At 45.9% G+C, this 18,052-nt stretch overlaps 5 protein-coding genes across 7 annotated transcripts; 3 read left to right on the top strand and 2 right to left on the bottom strand.

Annotated features, from left to right (window-relative positions):
* The first annotated feature begins 34 nt into the window (after positions 1 to 34).
* On the top strand, positions 35 to 6,167 carry LOC6551310. Of its 2 annotated transcripts, none has more exons than XM_026982978.1 (9): positions 35 to 175; positions 1,288 to 1,540; positions 1,618 to 1,793; positions 2,430 to 2,975; positions 3,065 to 3,903; positions 3,965 to 4,058; positions 4,113 to 4,378; positions 4,470 to 4,608; positions 4,684 to 6,167. In XM_026982978.1, the coding sequence occupies exons 2-9, from the start codon at positions 1,294 to 1,296 to the stop codon at positions 5,863 to 5,865; spliced, it is 3,489 nt and encodes a 1,162-aa protein (XP_026838779.1). In that variant the 5' UTR covers positions 35 to 175; positions 1,288 to 1,293; the 3' UTR covers positions 5,866 to 6,167. The 2 variants fall into 2 exon arrangements, with proteins under 2 accessions (XP_026838779.1, XP_026838780.1); XM_026982979.1 differs by lacking the exon at positions 35 to 175 and adding an exon at positions 206 to 369.
* Positions 6,168 to 6,342: 175 nt separating this feature from the next.
* LOC6551311 (protein rhomboid) lies at positions 6,343 to 12,393 on the bottom strand. Of its 2 annotated transcripts, XM_026982980.1 has the most exons (5): positions 12,282 to 12,393; positions 11,832 to 12,182; positions 7,581 to 7,942; positions 7,157 to 7,499; positions 6,343 to 7,095 (listed from the first exon to the last, which is right to left on the bottom strand). In XM_026982980.1, the coding sequence occupies exons 2-5, from the start codon at positions 12,069 to 12,071 to the stop codon at positions 6,787 to 6,789; spliced, it is 1,254 nt and encodes a 417-aa protein (XP_026838781.1). In that variant the 5' UTR covers positions 12,072 to 12,182; positions 12,282 to 12,393; the 3' UTR covers positions 6,343 to 6,786. The 2 variants fall into 2 exon arrangements, with proteins under 2 accessions (XP_026838781.1, XP_001977099.1); XM_001977063.3 differs by having other exon boundaries at positions 11,832 to 12,393.
* LOC6551312 lies at positions 8,130 to 9,533 on the top strand. The gene is made up of 2 exons (XM_001977064.3): positions 8,130 to 8,266; positions 8,742 to 9,533. Exon 2 carries the CDS (start codon positions 8,758 to 8,760, stop codon positions 9,298 to 9,300), a length of 543 nt encoding a protein of 180 aa, XP_001977100.1. The 5' UTR covers positions 8,130 to 8,266; positions 8,742 to 8,757; the 3' UTR covers positions 9,301 to 9,533.
* A 616-nt stretch (positions 12,394 to 13,009) lies between the features above and the next one.
* On the bottom strand, positions 13,010 to 17,821 carry LOC6551086 (kinesin-like protein Nod). The gene is made up of 7 exons (XM_001977065.2): positions 17,480 to 17,821; positions 17,218 to 17,412; positions 16,516 to 17,044; positions 16,278 to 16,423; positions 13,924 to 14,087; positions 13,286 to 13,861; positions 13,010 to 13,215 (listed from the first exon to the last, which is right to left on the bottom strand). Exons 1-7 carry the CDS (start codon positions 17,594 to 17,596, stop codon positions 13,110 to 13,112), a joined length of 1,833 nt encoding a protein of 610 aa, XP_001977101.1. The 5' UTR covers positions 17,597 to 17,821; the 3' UTR covers positions 13,010 to 13,109.
* LOC6551087 lies at positions 14,187 to 16,314 on the top strand. The gene is made up of 2 exons (XM_026983003.1): positions 14,187 to 15,922; positions 15,989 to 16,314. The coding sequence occupies exons 1-2, from the start codon at positions 14,211 to 14,213 to the stop codon at positions 16,266 to 16,268; spliced, it is 1,992 nt and encodes a 663-aa protein (XP_026838804.1). The 5' UTR covers positions 14,187 to 14,210; the 3' UTR covers positions 16,269 to 16,314.
* Positions 17,822 to 18,052: the final 231 nt, after the last annotated feature.

The raw sequence follows: 18,052 nt of genomic DNA on the forward strand, positions 1-18,052 counted from the left end.
TTCGATAGTATCGAACAATCATTTTCGAGATTTTCCATCAAAACGCATTACTGTGTGTGTGAAAGTCGATAAATTAAGTACGATTGCGCGTTCATTTTTCGTGCGTGCACTTTTCCGAGAGAATTTGCCGTGTTCAGTAATATTTTCAAGTGAAATTTTCTTTTCTTTTACGAAGGTAAGTTAAACGATTGAAACAAAATTGTTGAGTTCGACACGATTTCGGCCCGGTTAAGTGAATAATCCGCTGCAGATTTCAATAGCTTCGCTCACACACAACCGCCGCGCGCACACACACTTGCAGCACAAGCTCGCGATACGCCGAAGATGCGGCAAAACACAAACTGATAAACACAACGACAAAGTGAAAAGGTCCGAAAGAGTGCTAGTGAATTCGATTTAAACGAGAAAAACTGTGCAATTTGTGCATCTGCCGGCGAAAGTGCAAGAAACAGCTATTGAGTTTTTGCGTGTGTATGCGTGCAGGTGTCTTCTCGATTAACAATTTTAGCGAACTGAGCGGGGAGCGAACAAAGCAGAAACGTAACAAAAACAAACCGCGAACAAGCCGCGCACGCTGCATATATATGTGTGTATGGATGTGCGTGTGTGTTTGTGTGCAGATTTACCTGCACGCTTTTGTCGAAATTTGTTTAGGCCGGCACACAAACACTCACAAATGCGTAAATGCTTGCGTATTTTTTGACATGAGCATAAAATACAGTGGTAGCTCCTTACGTGCAACTATTTTAAGTTAGTTAATATTCGTATTCAGAATTCACGTGGTGAAAAGTATTAAAAAGGGCTAGTTCGACGAATTTCACATTCTGTGTAGATTTATTTCATAGAAACAAGCCGGACAACTTTAGTTTTTCTTTCAAAAAATGCTCTAAAATTCGCGACTTTTAAAAGTGACAACTCTGGTTTTCAGCGCAAAATTTCCAAGTCAATATTTTTGACAGCCAAATTTAGGGGTTTATAAGGAGAAAGTACTATTCCGAATTCGCTCGATGTAAATTATTAAAAAAGGGTTAAGGTGACCACTCTGGTGATCAGACTTAGTTTCTAGCTTAATTTTTAGTAACCATCGCACACTTTTTAAATTTAGTGATTTGTCATTAGTTAGAACGGAAACCCCGACTTGACATTAAAATGGCGTAACTTAGAAATGTGGCAACTCTGGTCTTCAACAGAAAGTTTCAAGGTCAATATTTTTGACAGCGAAATTCCATTGATATGTACAACATATAGCCTGAAGCATAGCCTTGATTTATTGCACATCCATTACAGAGCGACATGAGCTCGCACAATGACAATCCTGGGCCATCAAAGCCGCGTGACAAGAAGCCCTTTAACAGCAATGCCAAGTCATTGGCGCAGACTAACGGCAATGGTGGCCTTGGTTCCGTATCCGGAACATCAACGATGGTCAACGATAATTCCTCATCCGTGAATCTCAGCGATGGCACTAATTCGACTGCCGGGAATGGCCATTTCTTCGAAGCTACCCACTCTGATCAGCCAAATAATACATGCGCTAAAAGTAAGCAGCACAAACAAAAACCAACATGAACCAGTAGTTGTAGCATAATCTAACACATCCCATCTTAACCAACATAGGTACATCCTGCCAGCTATTCAAGAGGAATAGTCTAAATGAACGCCGCAGACGCCGTAATCGCCGTAATCGTGACCGCCGTGTATCGGGAGACTTGGGTGTCAAGGGATGGAATGGAAACTTGCCAGAGCTAACGCCCATGTCCAACATCGATAGTAACTCAAATGTGGAGCCGCTGGTGAGTAGCTGGGATGGCGGAGATGTCCAGGAGAGGAGCTGGCCTGCTGCTGTCTGTTCAAGCTTATGGAACTTCCCTCTGTATACTCACGTTCAATCCACACACCGGCTATTTAAATATCCCTTTCGGTCGGTATTAATACACAAATACACATAACGCACATTAATTTTTTTTTGTTCCTAAGTAATTTATTAACCCAATATGGACTGCACACTTGCCTTCCAATTCGTATGGAAAAATTATTACTTTATGTTCACTTTAAATGGGCCCTAGTGATTTATTAACGTACAATGAAAGTAATTTAAATATTAATTTATTTTGGAATGTTGTAAATAATCTTGCGTAAAGGTCGAGTAACAGCCTGTCCTGTAGTATTTATCGTAACCACAACTTTCCATAACTCGTTTATCCGAAGAGCGTACGGTTATGAGATATGGCTAGTGCCCTATGTTTATTTAAATCAATCTTGGTAACTGGTATACAGAGGGCTATGCTCGTTCTTTATTGTGTGTGCTGTAGAGTACGGACAGCATTTTTTTTGTTCTGTAATAATGTATGTCTCAACACGTAATCGTATCTGTGCCTATCTTAAATCTCAACCAATCAATACACAACCCGACAACACGATGACAATAGTCGACGGCCAAGCCGCGTGTACTGCCATGGAGTGGTCTAAAGGTTTTTCCAAGAGTGGAACCGCAAGAGGAGACAGCAGCAGGTTCAACAAAGCCAGCTCAAATCACTAATAAGTCTAAGGAGCAGCAGCAGCAACAGAAGCAGCAGCAACAACAGAAGCAGCAGGAACCACAGAAGCAGCAGCAGCAACCGAACCAGCAGCAGCAACCGAACCAGCAGCAACAACAGAAGCAGCAGCAGCAACAACAGAAGCAGCAGCAGCAACCGAAGCAGCAGCAGCAACCGAAGCAGCAGCAACAACAGATGCAGCAGCAACAGAAGCAGCAGCAACAGAAGCAGCAGCAACAACAGAAGCAGCAGAAACAACAGAAGCAGCAGCAACAACAGAAGCATCAGCAGCAGCAACAGAAGCAGCAGCAACAGCAGTCGTTTGCATCGCCATTCGACACCTCGCTGTCCTCCAACTCTGACCTGAATATGTCGGTGTCAATGGCAGCAGGACGTGGAACAGCATTCAAAGTGCAGCAAACTGTTTTAGACAATCAGGTTGAAACCCTTATAAAAATCTAAAAACTCGGGGAATATCACAAACTTACTAACCATTAACCTTCTCTCCCGCTTGTGTCACGCTTTAGGATGAAGTTATAAAGCTGGCAAAGGAAAAGGCTAACCAGCAGCCGGACAAGCAACAGCATGCCAGGGCTGGGGAACAGGTGCTGACCGAGGATAAGAGCAATTCAAATGCATCATTGGTACCATCGCCGCCGCCGAATCCAGGTTTCGGCGAACTTAGCGCTTCCAAAGCGAACACACAGATGGCTACAGAAGGGGATGCCAAAAAGGAGGCGGTTCCCCTGGACAATCAACCTAAGGAAGCCAAGGACGCCATGTCCGGTCGCCTCGAAAAACGTTCCATATCATTCACTACCGGCAATTCGGGCCCGGAGGAGGCGCGTCGTACAGTTCGCTTCAGCAGCCATGAGCCGCTGGACGATGGGAAGAAAAAAGCGGAGAGACAACCCATCAGTAGCACAGTCCTAAAGCAAAAATCCGACAACGAGCTGGATGTTTTTATACCCAGCTCTGTGAATCCAAGGCGTCGCACCGGTGACGGGTTCTTTATTGCGCCCAACGAGCACGTCGCACAGAAGGCAGGTCCGGAATTGAAGGAAGTGGGTCAAGCCACAAAGCCTCAACCGCCCCAGCAGACCCTGCCGCCCCAACAGACACTGCCGCCCCAACAGACCCTGCCACCCAAGCAGACCATGCCGCCCAAGCAGACCCAGCCGTCTCCCTTGACGATCACTGAGAAGCGAGTGTCGAAGCCTAACGTGCCCAAAGGGGCAAGTCCACCGAGCGAGGGCTGGACCCCCACCATGGCTGTTAAGAGGAAATCTCGGGCGCAGGCATCGGGCAGTGCCAGCAGCAGTTCGGGTGGTTCGCCGATTGTTAATAGCTCCCCTCGCAAGCGCAGGTAAATACAATATATTGTAAATATTAGACTTCTCAATATATATCTGTTGCTTCATGTCCAGAGCTCACACAACGGAATATCCTTGGAAGACCAAGACCTGTGTGCGCTGTCAGGATCCTATTATTCCGAGTGGGGCCACGCCTAATATGTGCAAGGTAATTCTCAAAAGGCTACAAGCACTTTAAACTCTTATAATAATACTTTTGCAGAGGTGTATCTTTGATATAAAAGCGGCTGAAAAGGAATTGGCGAAAAAGCAGGTGCAACCACATGGGGATCAGAATAACGATGATGATATAACGATGATGAGTGGCAGCAGCCAGATGGAGGTCGGCGAGAAAATTGCAATGCCCGGTCAACATCCGCCGGCAAACCTGGGTCAGAGGCCAGCTCCAAAGAAGCAGGAAATTGTTGTGATTGGAGGACGGAAGGCTATAGCCATCAATGCCGATTTGCCTCATCGCCAAGTGAAAGTGTGAGTCGGTTTAGTTCCAAATCCAACACCAAGGCGCCTATGAAACCCACAGCTAATTGCTCGTTTTTTATGCATTTCCCCAAATCGACAGGGAACCACGCCAGCCTTGTTTGACTGGCTCTGAAAGGACCTTAAATAAGAATTCGAGCACCGACTTGGTGGCGAGCCTGGGCGTTGCCCTAAACGGATGTAAGATACTGATGGCCGTTATGAAAACACTGAACCAGAAGGTAAAGTTTACAGCTTATAGCAAAACATAAAGGCACATGTTTAACGTGAATATTTCATTTTGTTACCCCATCCAGGAACGGGCAAACATGGCGCGGGTTTGCACAACTTGGGCCATGGTCAGTCGGGATAGGAGTGTATGGCGTACAGTCAATCTTCGCGACACCCCTGTTAGGAACTGGGAGTACTGTATGCGTCAACTCGCACGCCATCGCACTCGCGAGCTGTACATGTCGGGCGCAATATTGACGAAGCCCCAGATTCTCACTACTGGCGATATGCGCATCCTGAGAGCGTTGCGCGTTCTACACACTGGTCACGTAGGTGCCGAGTTTCTTATTCTGGTATTTCGCCATTTGTCCCAACTGCTGGAGCTAAGGACGATCTGCACCAGTCCAAGTTTGAATCTATACCATCTTGGACTTCACCCAGCTGAGCTGCGCGTGCTTGACATCTACTTGACGAGCAGCAGAAACAGTTTGGCATCAATCGACTCTCTGGGCAACCTGACGTATCTAACCGAGTTGAGTATACGTGGTGTGGATTTTCTAGGCGCCTCGGACTTCATGTTCTTGACGAAACTTAAGTGTCTGAAGGTGCTAGTGTTGGGTTCATGCCAGGGCATGAACACTGAGAAATTTGGCCAGAATGTGCTGCCCTTTTTAAAGACTTTACAGTCGATTCGCTTGGAGAACGAGCACGAGATCGATGGCAAGTTTCCGTTGCACGACATTATGCTTGGTATATCCCTTGCCGGTAGGTTGAAGCGTGTGGAGCTGGTAAATGTGGATGTGGATGACCGTCTTACCAATTTGATTGCCATGTGCCCCAGTGTCACCGATCTGCTGTTGACCCCAATGTGTATTCATCATTCGGCCAACATGATCCATGCCGTGATGCAGGCCATTTACGACAATGCCGCGCAGTTGAGCGTGTTCCGCCTGGGATTGGTTACCCAGTTGTTGAGTGCAACTGGGGCGCTGTACAAGGGTAGTGGGAAGGATGTCATTCCCGTGCAGCGTCCTGTTCCGGGAGTTCCGCCGCACGACGACCTTAATTTTTGTTCTCCCGACGACCATTGCATGGAAACAGACCACTCGGAGTGCGTGGCCTTTCTGCCCGCCAAGCGCCTGCTGGCGATTCTGCGCGATGTGGCACCGAATTGTTGGCTTACGTTGACCAAGGTGAGCATGATCGACGCCACCTGCATCAAGTTCGTGCCCCGTCCCCGTTCCCGTCCAAAGGAGATCAGCATATAAGAACGTTCAACGCACCAGTTATGCGCCTAAGTGCCATAAGATAGCCATAAGTAAACCCTCCTAGTACCAGAGAATGCCAAGACTGAGTCTTCGAGAAGCATCACCCGAACACAAACACTTTAACATACTCAACAATATCACAAAACAATGTTCAGGGCGTTTCTTTCTCACAACCGGCCGACGCAGCAAGCGACGCTGCGTTTTCGTTAACTTTCAAATTGACGGTATGTAATGAACATTAAAAACAAAAAGACATGTAAACACAATAAAAAGGGTTAATTGCTGGAGTGGGCATACATATATATTTTCTTGACTAAATTGATTTAAACGTAATTTTTGGGAACTGAATTTTAAATTCAACTATATTTTTAAGTACTTAGTGTAAGTGCCGTTGGTCTAGAATATGAAGTTGTACTCATTACATTTAAAAATGAATGACACAATTAAAAAATAAAGTACATACGCAAAACACCCATCTTCACCGTACAAAGACATTGTTTTTATTGCATTTAAATATAAGATCTTAATAATAAATCTCCAAAAATATACAGTACACTTTGTTTAAATTATATTTCTCGTTATTCTTGCTTTGTGAAAAAAATTGACGAAATGTATAATACAAATGCAGCTGAGTTTTGTTCTTCGTTGACATTTTGTTGCGTCGCGTCATGTGGATCGAGAATACATATAAATATATAAAAATACATCTCAAAATACGTACATCGTGCGTGTACTACGTACGGATGGGATGGAGCTGACATGGCAAGGTGTAAGAAAATAAATTATGTTTGCAGCTGGCATAGGCACATGCTCGGATTTGGATAAAACCTATAGTTAGTACTGTGCGTACTGCAACCTCGGCTCAATATCGAAGTGCACTTTGGACGTGGTCTAGGCAAGGGCTAGGGCTAAGTTCTAGGGCTAGTTGTACTCCTGTTTCGGGAAGTAGTCGGGCACAAACACGTGAATGATGATGCCAGTGGTCATGAGGGCAAAGTAAACGATGACGGCCACCCACCAGAGAATGCGCTCCCAGCGCCGCACCTCCAAGTTTCTCAGCACCCCGATCCCCACCAGCAAACCGGCCACGGCACCGGACAAATGCGCCACATAGCCAATCTGGTCGTGCTGGTCGGTCAAGTGGCGGTACACCGAGGTACCCAGGTCGGTGAAGCAGAAGACGAGGAAGGCCAGCAGCTGGACAATGGCGTACTCCATTTCCGAGTAGTTCTGTTGGCGAACAGAAGGTAATGATCGAATTTGAAAACATACAAATCTGACACCCACTTACCATAATAATCGTGGCAATGTGCGCTGTGATTAGTGCGTATACTCCACCCGATGCGCCCGCCAGAAAGATGCGAGGACTGGTCAGTGATGTGCCCATGGAACCAGCTAACACGCCAGCCAGGTAGACGAGACCCACGCGCCACCAGTGATGCACCAGTTCCAGGGCGATGCCCAGAAATATCTGGATAATCAGATTCATCATCAGATGCATGATGCCCACGTGGACGAACATGTAGCTCACAAAGCGCCATCCCTCATAGCGCTTGTACGGATTGTAAATGAACAGGGTGGCCGCCGGTCCACTTGTGCTCTCGCCTATGCGATCCTGGTAATTGGGATCGTCCCTAAACGAAACGAGACAGAGAAGAGTTAGATTATGATTGATATTATGATTCATATTCTACGAATAAACCATCGCTTCTTACTGGAAATGAATGACGTCCACGAGGAACATGATGATCTCGATGATCGAGAAGAGCACCATGGTGAGCGGCGGCGGGCAGATGGACATTTGCTTCTCGTAGGCGCCGTCGGGTTCATCGCCTTCCAAGGGCTTCGGAGGCGGCACCACGTAGCGACAGTAGCGGGTGAGCATGTTCCGCAACATCCACTTGTGGTGCAGGGACATCGCATAGAATTCATCGAAGTCCAGGTGGCCATCGTTGTCCTGGTCGCTGCGCTTCAGGATCTGGTCGGCGATGTAGGCCGGAATGTCCCGGCAATAGCCATCAGAGATCAGTTCCTTTAGCTCGTGCGTGTTGATCAGTCCGTCCCTGTCGGAGTCGTGCTGTGTGAGAGGAATATAATCGGTCAATTTGGGTAATCTCACATTGAAACTTGGAAAACGCCATTTCGATTATTAAACAGTAAGGTCTTCGGCTTGTGAAGTCTCTAAGTTGTTTCATCTAGTTTAATTTTTTGTAATGGGAAATCAACTTTAAAATCCAGTAGGCCATATACTAAAGCGTCATGGTTACTTTGAAAAAAAGGGCATACGATATTAGTTCGTAGCAGAAATTCCGGGTGGGCAGACAGACCCGAACAGACTCCAGACAAATTCAACACCGTGGAAACACCGATTAAGGAATACCCTTGCAACCAATAAAATTGGGTAAATATCAGCTTCCCTACAAAGAGGATCCCCTAAAAAACTAGGCAATGTTGTGCTTCTTCAGTTTTTCCGTCTTCTAAATTACCGAAATCGTTGTACCTGATAATTAATTCGTAAAGCCTACACAACGTTCATCTTCTTAATCATTCTTAGAACTCTTGAAATTTTGCGTGATACAAGTTGTAAACATATTATTATCTAGAACAAGTTGTGATATCAAAGCCTTTGTAGCATATCTTGTTTACCACGGAAACGTTTTCATGGGTTTCCATTGAATGCATCAATTGAAGTAACTATTTGTTTACCTCACAAGCTACTCAGGAGTTTTCTTAAGAATCATTGGATCAAATTTAATACATTTCTCTAGAAGGAAGTTAAGGAACTATAGTTTGATATAAAAATGGCGAAATCGTCTAATGAAATATTAGATATACTTGTATATATACATACTCGTATATATTTATTTTCGCCTCAGGATTCAGCCGAGAACGATGCCGCAACTGTTGCAGATGACCCGTCACGTGACCTCCTGGCTGGGCTGGACACCGACGCCCCCAAGCGAGGTCGAGGAAGAGGAGGAGCCGCCGCAGGAGTCGTCCGGCATTGTCACCGTACTGGTGCTCTACCTGGGCATGGCCGCCCTTTTTGCGGCCCTGAATCTCTGCACCACAACCACCGACGACCAGGTGCGGGCCCGGGCCCGGCCCAAACGGCAACTGGTGGCCATGGAGCGCCAGCAGTTGCAGCGTCTGCAGCGGCGGGGCAGGACAACGGACTTGACTACGCCGACGGCCCTGCCATCGCTGACTCGCGATGTGGCTGCACCAAGGCAGCCTGCCGTTCTACTGCAAAAGCAGCGATTGCGGATGCGTTTGCTCCAGCAGAAGGAGCCGGAGCTGCTGGATTCCCAGGCTTGGCACGATGCTGTGGATGTGGATGAGGAGGAGGAGGAGCTGGCGCAGGGCTGCTCCAGCCGCCTTGCCCCAAAGAGCCAGAAGTCCACTTTCTTTGACCTCCCCTCAGACTCTGAATAACCCAATCCAGCCGAGGAACTATTCCAAATCATATCGTTAACTCTCAACCTGAGGCATGAGTTCAAAATTATACAAGTTCCCACAAATTGGTTGTGTTTGTTGACTGATTTCCTCCCCTTTCGGTTGCGTCACCAGCACTTGCAACACACCAGCTATTGCATTCGGGCCAAAAAGTGGCCATAAATGGCCAGGAATGAATGCCACTGATCGAGACGAGAAACTAGAAATCCAAAACGGGGCTAATCAAAAACAAATCGAAAGTCACTTGAAGTTGCACATATGTACGTCTCCAAAGTTTAAGTTCTCAAATCGCTACTCATTTTTGCAATTGCTATATAAAACCATTTGTTTTATACAATCTTTTCCTTACGAAGTGCCTTTAATGAGATTTCGGTAATAGGAAGTTATTTTTATGAAGTCCCTACTATATTTCTTTCTTATCGTGCTGCGTTTTTATTTCCCGATTCTCAATCATAAAAATATTAGTCATAGATAAGCTCCGCTCCGCGCACTGATAAAAAAAAAAAGAAACGCGACGAAATGTCAATGCTTAAAAGTTACATTTAGGCAAAAAGAGAACACAAAGGATTAGATAGATGTGCATGTACGTATGTCCAAAAACTTTCCTATATAAACTAACAGACAACTTAAGATTTACTTTTGGACAGCTCAATGAAAACAATATGAACGAAAATGGTCATCTATCTGGTATTTTCCCATATCAGAAGGGCTGTTATCTGTGACATATCAAACATGATATTTCAAAAATATCAAAATGATACAGTCCAAGTTCAAGACCCGTTCAACTATTTTCGAAGTAGTAATTGATTTTAAGAGGTAAGTAGTAATTTTTGTGAGAAAATATTCTATATGGTTGCTTTTAATTGATTTGTACATTATTTTGGTTCTTATATCATGGCTAGATTATTGAATAAACGCTCGAGGAACCCAAACAGAATATTTTTGCCCTCCTGTTTTCCACTTGAATGTTTGGAGCAAGTGAATTTAGATAAGATTGCCAACCAAGAGAGGTGGAATGTGTGTGGAAAGCCGATTTCCAAGTGGCTTCGAATGGGATTGGATTCGATGGGCAGCTCATCTTGAATGCTAATCGAATGGTCAGCATTTCTATATATATGCTAAATCAAGCAGGAGAGAGCTAACTAAACTGGAATTGAGGCGGGTTGCCGGGGGCCATTGAATGCGTTATAAACGCTTAACGCTATATAGCTATAAGCAAATGGTGAATCAAGCGGAGTATGTGCACATTGAGGGATTCGCAGTGTCGGGAATCAGAAACAGAAATGCACAAATTGTGGAATTGATAATGGTAAAACTCGGGCAAAAAGGTGCGCGGTGGGTGTCAACGGGGGACGGTGGGCCAGTTGGGGGTTAAGTGACTAACGCCACCAAAGAATACAGCGACAACAACATAGACAGAACTCAAAGTGAGCAAACAATAATTTATAACCGGTTTTTTTTAGCCTCTTTTTTTTTATTCGACGTTTCATCCTCCGTCACGATAAGAGCACTCACACTCCCTCCCCCTTTTTTGCACCACACACGACTTTTCAATGTTAAGAAAACAAGCTGCAGCGAAACAAATTAGCTCAAAAATATGATCACGTTCCTTTTAATCAACCATAGTATATGCATTGTTTCATTTAATTACATATATGGTTTTCACTTTCAGCGTAACGAAACATGGGTGTTTTAAAAAAGCATGTACATACATATATATGTACATGCTTCACCGCTTGACCTTAAGTTTGCCATTACTCGACATGTTTGCAAACAAAAGCATCTGATTGTGTCACATTTCGCCGCCCGCCCATTGAAGGGTTAACGGCGGGGTGCGTCTTGTGGGAGTGCGAGGAGCGAAGATCGATACACAGATGATTCATCAAGCTCAACTTTCACCAAGGGCGAGAAGAAGATGGCAACAGGGCAGCAACTATAAACAAGCAACTCCATTCACACGCACTTGTGTGAGTGTGCGAATGCACGTGTGTGAGTGCCTTTCAGGTGCCGGCTGACTGAGTGTTTTAATTACAGTTGCTCTTCTGTTTTTCTCAAATTCCCCATTAATGTGAGCCATTATTATTTGAGCCCCACTCGCTGGGGCAATTTCACAAGAACTCAGCATTGCCCATTTGCTTAGCTTGAACAATTAGCTGGTTCTAATGGATTAACCACTATGCTCTCCAATATAACTTGAGTACCTAACTGTAAAAACGCCTAAAAATTAATATTTCGCTCACATTATAATGTTCTTTTCCTGCATCAACATACAAATCAAACACTATCCAGTCGCTAGTAATGTGGTATAACTATAGCTCTACCGTAAATGCAGTTTCGAGAGATTGAATCATTTTCGCTTTACTTTGTGGATACCTTTTGTAGTTGTATCCAACTTTAAACATAGTAATACGACGTTTTTTAGCTTCCTAGCTACCATGGATACTACGTGGCCCGACAAACACATGATGAGATCGAACTTTTGATGGGAAAACTAAAGCATTTGCGAATACCTTGTCGAATATCTCGTGCATTTTGCGCCGATCCTCGGGCTCCTGGCTGTTGGTCTGGTTGAGCGGTATTTCCTCCATATCGATGGTGTCCTGTCTCAGGGTTTGTGGACGCGAGGGGGGCGATCGACGCTCGGACGGAATCGTGGGATAGAGGCCATTCTCGACGTCCCGCTGGTGCTGCAATTGCAGTTGTTGGGCGGGCGTTTGGCTCTGCTGGCGATTCACTGTTTTCACGGGCATTTTTTGGCCACACTTGTTTTGGATTTCGATTCGATTCGATGCGATTTGATTCAATTTGAATTTGGAGTGTGGATTTTGGTGCTAATCCCCCAAATCGCAAATATTGGCCCACTGTGAAATACCGTTACCGTTAGCCAAAGAGTGCAATTACAAAGCTCATCGGCCGCGGCTTGATTTGCGATAAGATTAAGAACGGGCCATAAAACGTACCACCTAAAAACAGCGGAGCGAACTAAAAAAAAACAAACACCAACCGTCTTCTCGCCCAAAAAAAACCAAACTACGCGACTGCGCAGTGTGACCAGCTGCTGAAAGAGCACAATTGCCCTCGGCCAACGATGAGTTGTCACTAAAAAAAACCAACTAGTGCGTGCAAGCCAGTATGGCAACTCTGAAAGGCGGTTATATTTAAAATAAATGAATGAATATTATTTAATTTGTTAATGGGTATGTATCATTTGTCACTACTAATAAGTCAACTATTTTAAAGTTCTTGTTAGATTACTTTTTTTTGGGTTAATTTGGTTTGTTTATTTAATTATTTTGTCTAAAATATGTGCCTTATCGTAAGCCTATTAAAATAGCTCACCAACCCAAATGAAATAACTACAATAATCAATGTATATGCATATATATATATATATTGTATAAACGATATATACGAAGAATGCCGAAAAAAGAAATAAAAAATTAATTTGGACGTAGCGCAGTAAAAAACGGTTTGCTTTCTGACTCGTACACTTTGTTTATTGACTTACAAATTAAAAACAACATAAACACATAGTTAATACATAAATACATACACAATCGATCACATGAATTTGTTTTAAATATATTGGTTTACAAAGCTCTTATTTAATAAGAAATGCACCTATCAACAAATAAATAAATGTCGAAAACGACAAATAAACATTTTGAGAAATATTACACCTAAACATCAAAATAATTATATTAGGATATCCAGCTCCTTTCTTATTCTACTATAGTCAAAAATTTGTAAAATCAAAGTTAATTTATGTTTAAAATGGTAAGTACTAATCAAGTTAGGAGATGGTTCAGATCGCAAATCTTTTTCCATTGATTTCCGCGCCAAAGGGGCAGCGACTTGACTTCTCCAAGATTATGAAAGCCACCTAGGTCGGATCTGGGAATTGGGGTATGTGGTAATTGGTAAAACTCAAACAAACGTATTCAAACAAAAGAATGCCACTAACCTGTATATGACCAAACTAGTGGCTGTCTTTGGACCGATCCCTGGAATCTTTTTCAGTTCCGTAACGTTTCTGTTAAGCTGGTCCAGAAACATTCGTACACGATTTTCATCCATCCTTTCATTATTGTGCGGTCCATCATCAACTAGCGGCAGTTGGGTGACCGTCTCTGTTTTTACCTCAACGGCAGTGACAGGTTCCCTCTGCAACCTCAGCCGATTCGCTAGTCGCTCGGAGCGACGGAGGGATTCTTGCAGTAGCAATGGCAATGTTCTCTTCTTCGTTGGCTGCTTCCGGCTAACTTCTCGCTGACTGCCTGATGGTCGCAGGCGAATGGGGCTGATGATCGTGTTGAAGAGCTGGTAGCGTGCCGTGCTGGGATTCATTGGTTGCTGCACTCTGGACGGCTCCTCAGACTCGGTCTCTTCGAACATGGCCATTGCGGTGGAGTGCAGGTTGCTGGGTTGTCTGGGCTCAACCTTTAGTGGAGTCATTAGATCCCTGCCCTGATCGATGTCCACGATGCGAACGCTCGAGGTCTCTAACGTGGTCTCCTCCTGCTCCAACAGCTTGCGAGCCCTATAAGGTGATACATATATCATCTTTCCCGGCAAATTTGCGTCGCGTCCAGTGTTACTCACCTTTTCTTGGCTTTGGTCGTCATGTCAAGTTCGGAGCGTGAGCGACGGAGCTCGCCGTCGAGCGGCGTGGCCGGAATCGTCCGATTGGCGGCGCGAGACTTGATGGCCGTCGAGGTGCTCAGCACCTGGCGGAAGACGTGTGGTGTCCGTGCGGCCAGCGATTGCTGCAATCAGAGCAAGATGGGAGGATGAAACTCGAGTAACTGCATCGTTCGACTTGCGGTCAGTGCGGTTGGCTTGGGTTCCTCTATATAAACGACTTACTCGCGGCGTTGGCGTAGTGTGCAATGGAACAGCCCAGCGAGAAGCCGCAGGAGGAGGAGCAGAAAGATTGCCAAAGTCAGGAACATATAGAAGAGGCATCCGATCAAGGAAAGTTGCAAGACTTAACAGAAAGTAATCCTGATGTCGACAAGAAGCCTCTTAAACGAACTGATGATGGGAAACCAAATACTTGTGATGAAAGCAGCGAAGCAGTGCAATATTTAGAAGATAATTGTGAGAAAAATCAGAACTTCGAAGAGGAGTTGCAGAAACCGGAAAGTGCTGAAGTGGGGTACATGGAAAAAGATGAAGAAACTGAAAAACAGCTCGCAGAAGAGATTTTCGAGAAAGTTATTGAAAAACGGGAGCTCAAAGGCATTGAGGAGCTGGAAGAAACTATTCCCCAATTGAATCAAACATTTGGAAATCAGTTGTTGAGAGGAGAAGATGAGCCTAAGGAAGAACCAAAGGATGAGCTGGCAGAGAAACCGGCGGGAGATAAACAGTTGTCAACCAATCTGGAAGTTCGGCCAAGAACTGATTCTCTGGAGAGAGAAAAGGTTTCCGAAAATGAAGAAAAGTTTCCAGAAATCTTAGAGAGTGCGACTCAGCTCACTGGCAACCTTGAAGCTCCGGCAGAACACGATAATCAGAAGGAAGACGAACCAGATCCGAACCAGGAGGAGAATAAAGAGAACCTAGACAGAGTTGGGCAACAACACGAGATTCCTGTAGCGCAACACGAAGATGCAGCCAAGCATCCAGAAGAAGATCTCCCCAACGAGCAGGTTACACAGTTTCTCCGTCAGCTGGTCAGCCAACTGTGGCCGGAGCTAGGCGCCAATCCCGAACTGCGTCTGGAAAGAGCAAGCGCCAAGGGTGACAATTATTTGGGCGTCGTGTGGCGTCTACAGGCGGCTTCCGATTCGAATCGCAGCCTGGTGGTTAAGCTGCCGCCACAGAATCGCGTTCGCCGCAAGCAATTCTTTGCACGACCATGTTTCCTGCGCGAAACGGCAGCATACGAGGTCTTTCTGCCGCTAACTGAGATGATTCAGGAAAGGTGGAAGATATCCGGAGGCGATCGTTTCCGGCAGCACGCCCTCTGTTTCGGAACTCGCCTGGATGAGCCCAATGAGTGCATCGTGCTGGAGGATCTCTCCTGTGCCGGATTCTCTCTTCACAATCGGTTTCTGGACCTGTCCGTTGAGCATGTGCGTCGCGTAATGGTCACCTATGCCAAATTACATGCGATATCATTGGCCGGGAAGCGCCAGTTCCCCGAGAGAATGCAAAAACTGCAGCAGCTGGTTGACATCTTTGAGCAGCGACGAGAGGATCATGCCTTGGGTGTCTACTTTGAGAATCTCAAAGGAAGTGCCCTATCTGCACTGCTGGCACCGGAGGATGAATCCTACAGAGTTCGTCTGGAGGCATACTTCGCCAGGGGATCGTACTTTCAGTTGCTGCTCCCTCTGGTCAGCGGATCCAATTGCGAACCCTTCGCTGTCATCTGCCATGGCGATTGTTGGAATAACAACATTCTTTACAAGACTGCAGAGCGGGGAGAGCTTGAGGACGTGCGCCTGATCGACTGGCAATTGATGCGATATGCCTCACCGGTCACCGATTTATTCTACTTCCTATTTACCTGCACTTCGCGGGGATTCAGGCAGAAACACCTTAAAAATATGCTAGACGATTACTATGAGGAGTTGGGCCTGCAGCTAATTAGGTAAGTGACAGAGAGACTCCTAGATCTTCGACTATTAAATGGCGACTATTAATATCTTTGCAACAGACTAGGCGAGCGGGTGGAGCAACTTTTTCCCCGTCCTGCATTCGATGAACAGGTGGCTAGGAAAGCGGCTGTGGGCCTGCTCCTCGCCATGATGGTTCTACCCATTGTAACGATGCAGGGTCAGGATGTGCCCGACCTTCAAGCGATTAGCGAGCGAATCGAGGCTGGTGCCACCACGGACCTCCATGGAGCTGGTTTCCTCGGCGCGGGCAACGAGGCTACTTTTAAACAGCGCATACGCGAGGTGATCCTCGACAGCGTGGACTTTAACTACATATAGAAAACTCACCTTCTGGCGCGCCACTTGCAGCGGATTCAGGCGAAGCTTCTTGGCTCCGCTGCCAAAACGCAACGTGGACAACGTCTCGCTGAGATCGCATCGATGCGGACTGATGCACGCAAGAAAGGTCAGATATGCCTGTGCGGTGAGCGACTCTGGAAACATTTTGAAGAGAACATTTTAATAGTAACTATGCTAATCAATAAAGGCTTTAACACAAAAGGTTGTATTGAAACGTTGCGCTTACCCTGCAGAACTGCGGTAAGGACGCTGTCGCGGTATGGAATCAGGGGGTGGCCCGCCGCCATGGCCATCACCACCTTGTTGATGCTCAACAAGCCCAGATTGATGTTGACGCCCTCCTGCCTGGCCACGCCCTCGTGCCCAGTTCGCCTCACGCCCTCCGATCCGGCCAGATCCACAATATTCATCCTGCAGTGATGGGTGTCACTCTTCACATGAATAGTGACTATAGCATGTGATCGGGAACTGTTGGAATTCATATTGGTGGCACGAACGCGTCGGTTCCGAATGCCCAGTTCCAATATGTCCTGCAGATCCTCCTGGCTGTGCAACGGAAGGCAAGTGCATTGACGGCAACGCGCCGCCACCATGGGCATATGCGGCCTGGAGCTCAGCAGATCGAAGGGTTTCTCATTGTAGATCTCTATGAAGGAGGCGTACACCAGAACGGGATTCTTGTGGTTCTCCTGCCTGGCGGTCACGCGCTCCAGAATATCGGCCAGGACTCGAGGAAGAACACCCATGTGCTCGGGCTTCAGTATATGTAGAGGATTGAAAGCGTTATTATAGATAGCGATGATCTTTAAACTCGAAGCAATGCATCTTACTCGAATAGCTTGGTTAGGCTCGAGCATTTTGCACGATAGATAACAAGGAAATGGCACTGCCTCTAAGTGATCAACTGATCGCCAAGCTAAAAACGCACCTTGTCGGGTGGAGCCATTCCCATAGAGTAACTCTTCCCCGTTCCCGTCTGCCCGTAGGCGAGTGCCGTGCACGGGTATCCCTCCAGGAACTTGTCCACCAGCGGCTGGATCAGCGCCTGGTACATCTCATCCTGGCTGATGGTCGCGGGAAAGACGTAATCAAAGTGGAACTCATTCTGCTCCACCATCAACGACTGAAAAGCAAGAGGGCGGTCATTTACAGTTACGTGCATATGCGCATGGTAATGGTGCCGCACATACCTTCCCGTTACTCCGTGTCGGAAACTGGACGACGCTGGGCTCCCGACGCCCCGAAAATTGGCTGTACGGCGCCTCGCGGACCGCAATCCGAACTGCGTTCGGATTCTCGCCATCCATGCTGATCGAAGTTGTTTGAATAACCCAAAGTTAGTTATAATTCACCGAAACTGTTTTATTTTCTTCTATGCAACTACATAAGCGGCTTTGCATTTCAAATTGTGACTTGGCAGTGTGACCGTAGAAGAGCCATTAAGATGATCAGGGTTGATGTCATGGATACGCCATTTACATTGTGGTTTGTGGCATTGCTTTCGGTACGTTGTAGGGGCTTATAACATAAACTGCAATTGACCGCACTGAAATACTTGATAATGATTTGCATGTCTGCAGAGCAGCGCGCATAGTTTTTTGGCTTGAAAATAACATTACAGCAGTCTGTTATCGTACCATCCTTGCCAGCCCTGGCTAACGTTGCCACACTAAATAATTATCGATAAGCGCAGCAATCGCGGAGGATCGCTATTGCTAACTTATCAAAGATTAAACGCTTCTAACAGATATAAAAACTGACTA

This window comes from Drosophila erecta, unplaced genomic scaffold (genome assembly GCF_003286155.1).
Source record: "Drosophila erecta strain 14021-0224.00,06,07 unplaced genomic scaffold, DereRS2 tig00000279-arrow-arrow-pilon, whole genome shotgun sequence".
Taxonomy (NCBI): Eukaryota; Metazoa; Arthropoda; class Insecta; order Diptera; family Drosophilidae; genus Drosophila; species Drosophila erecta.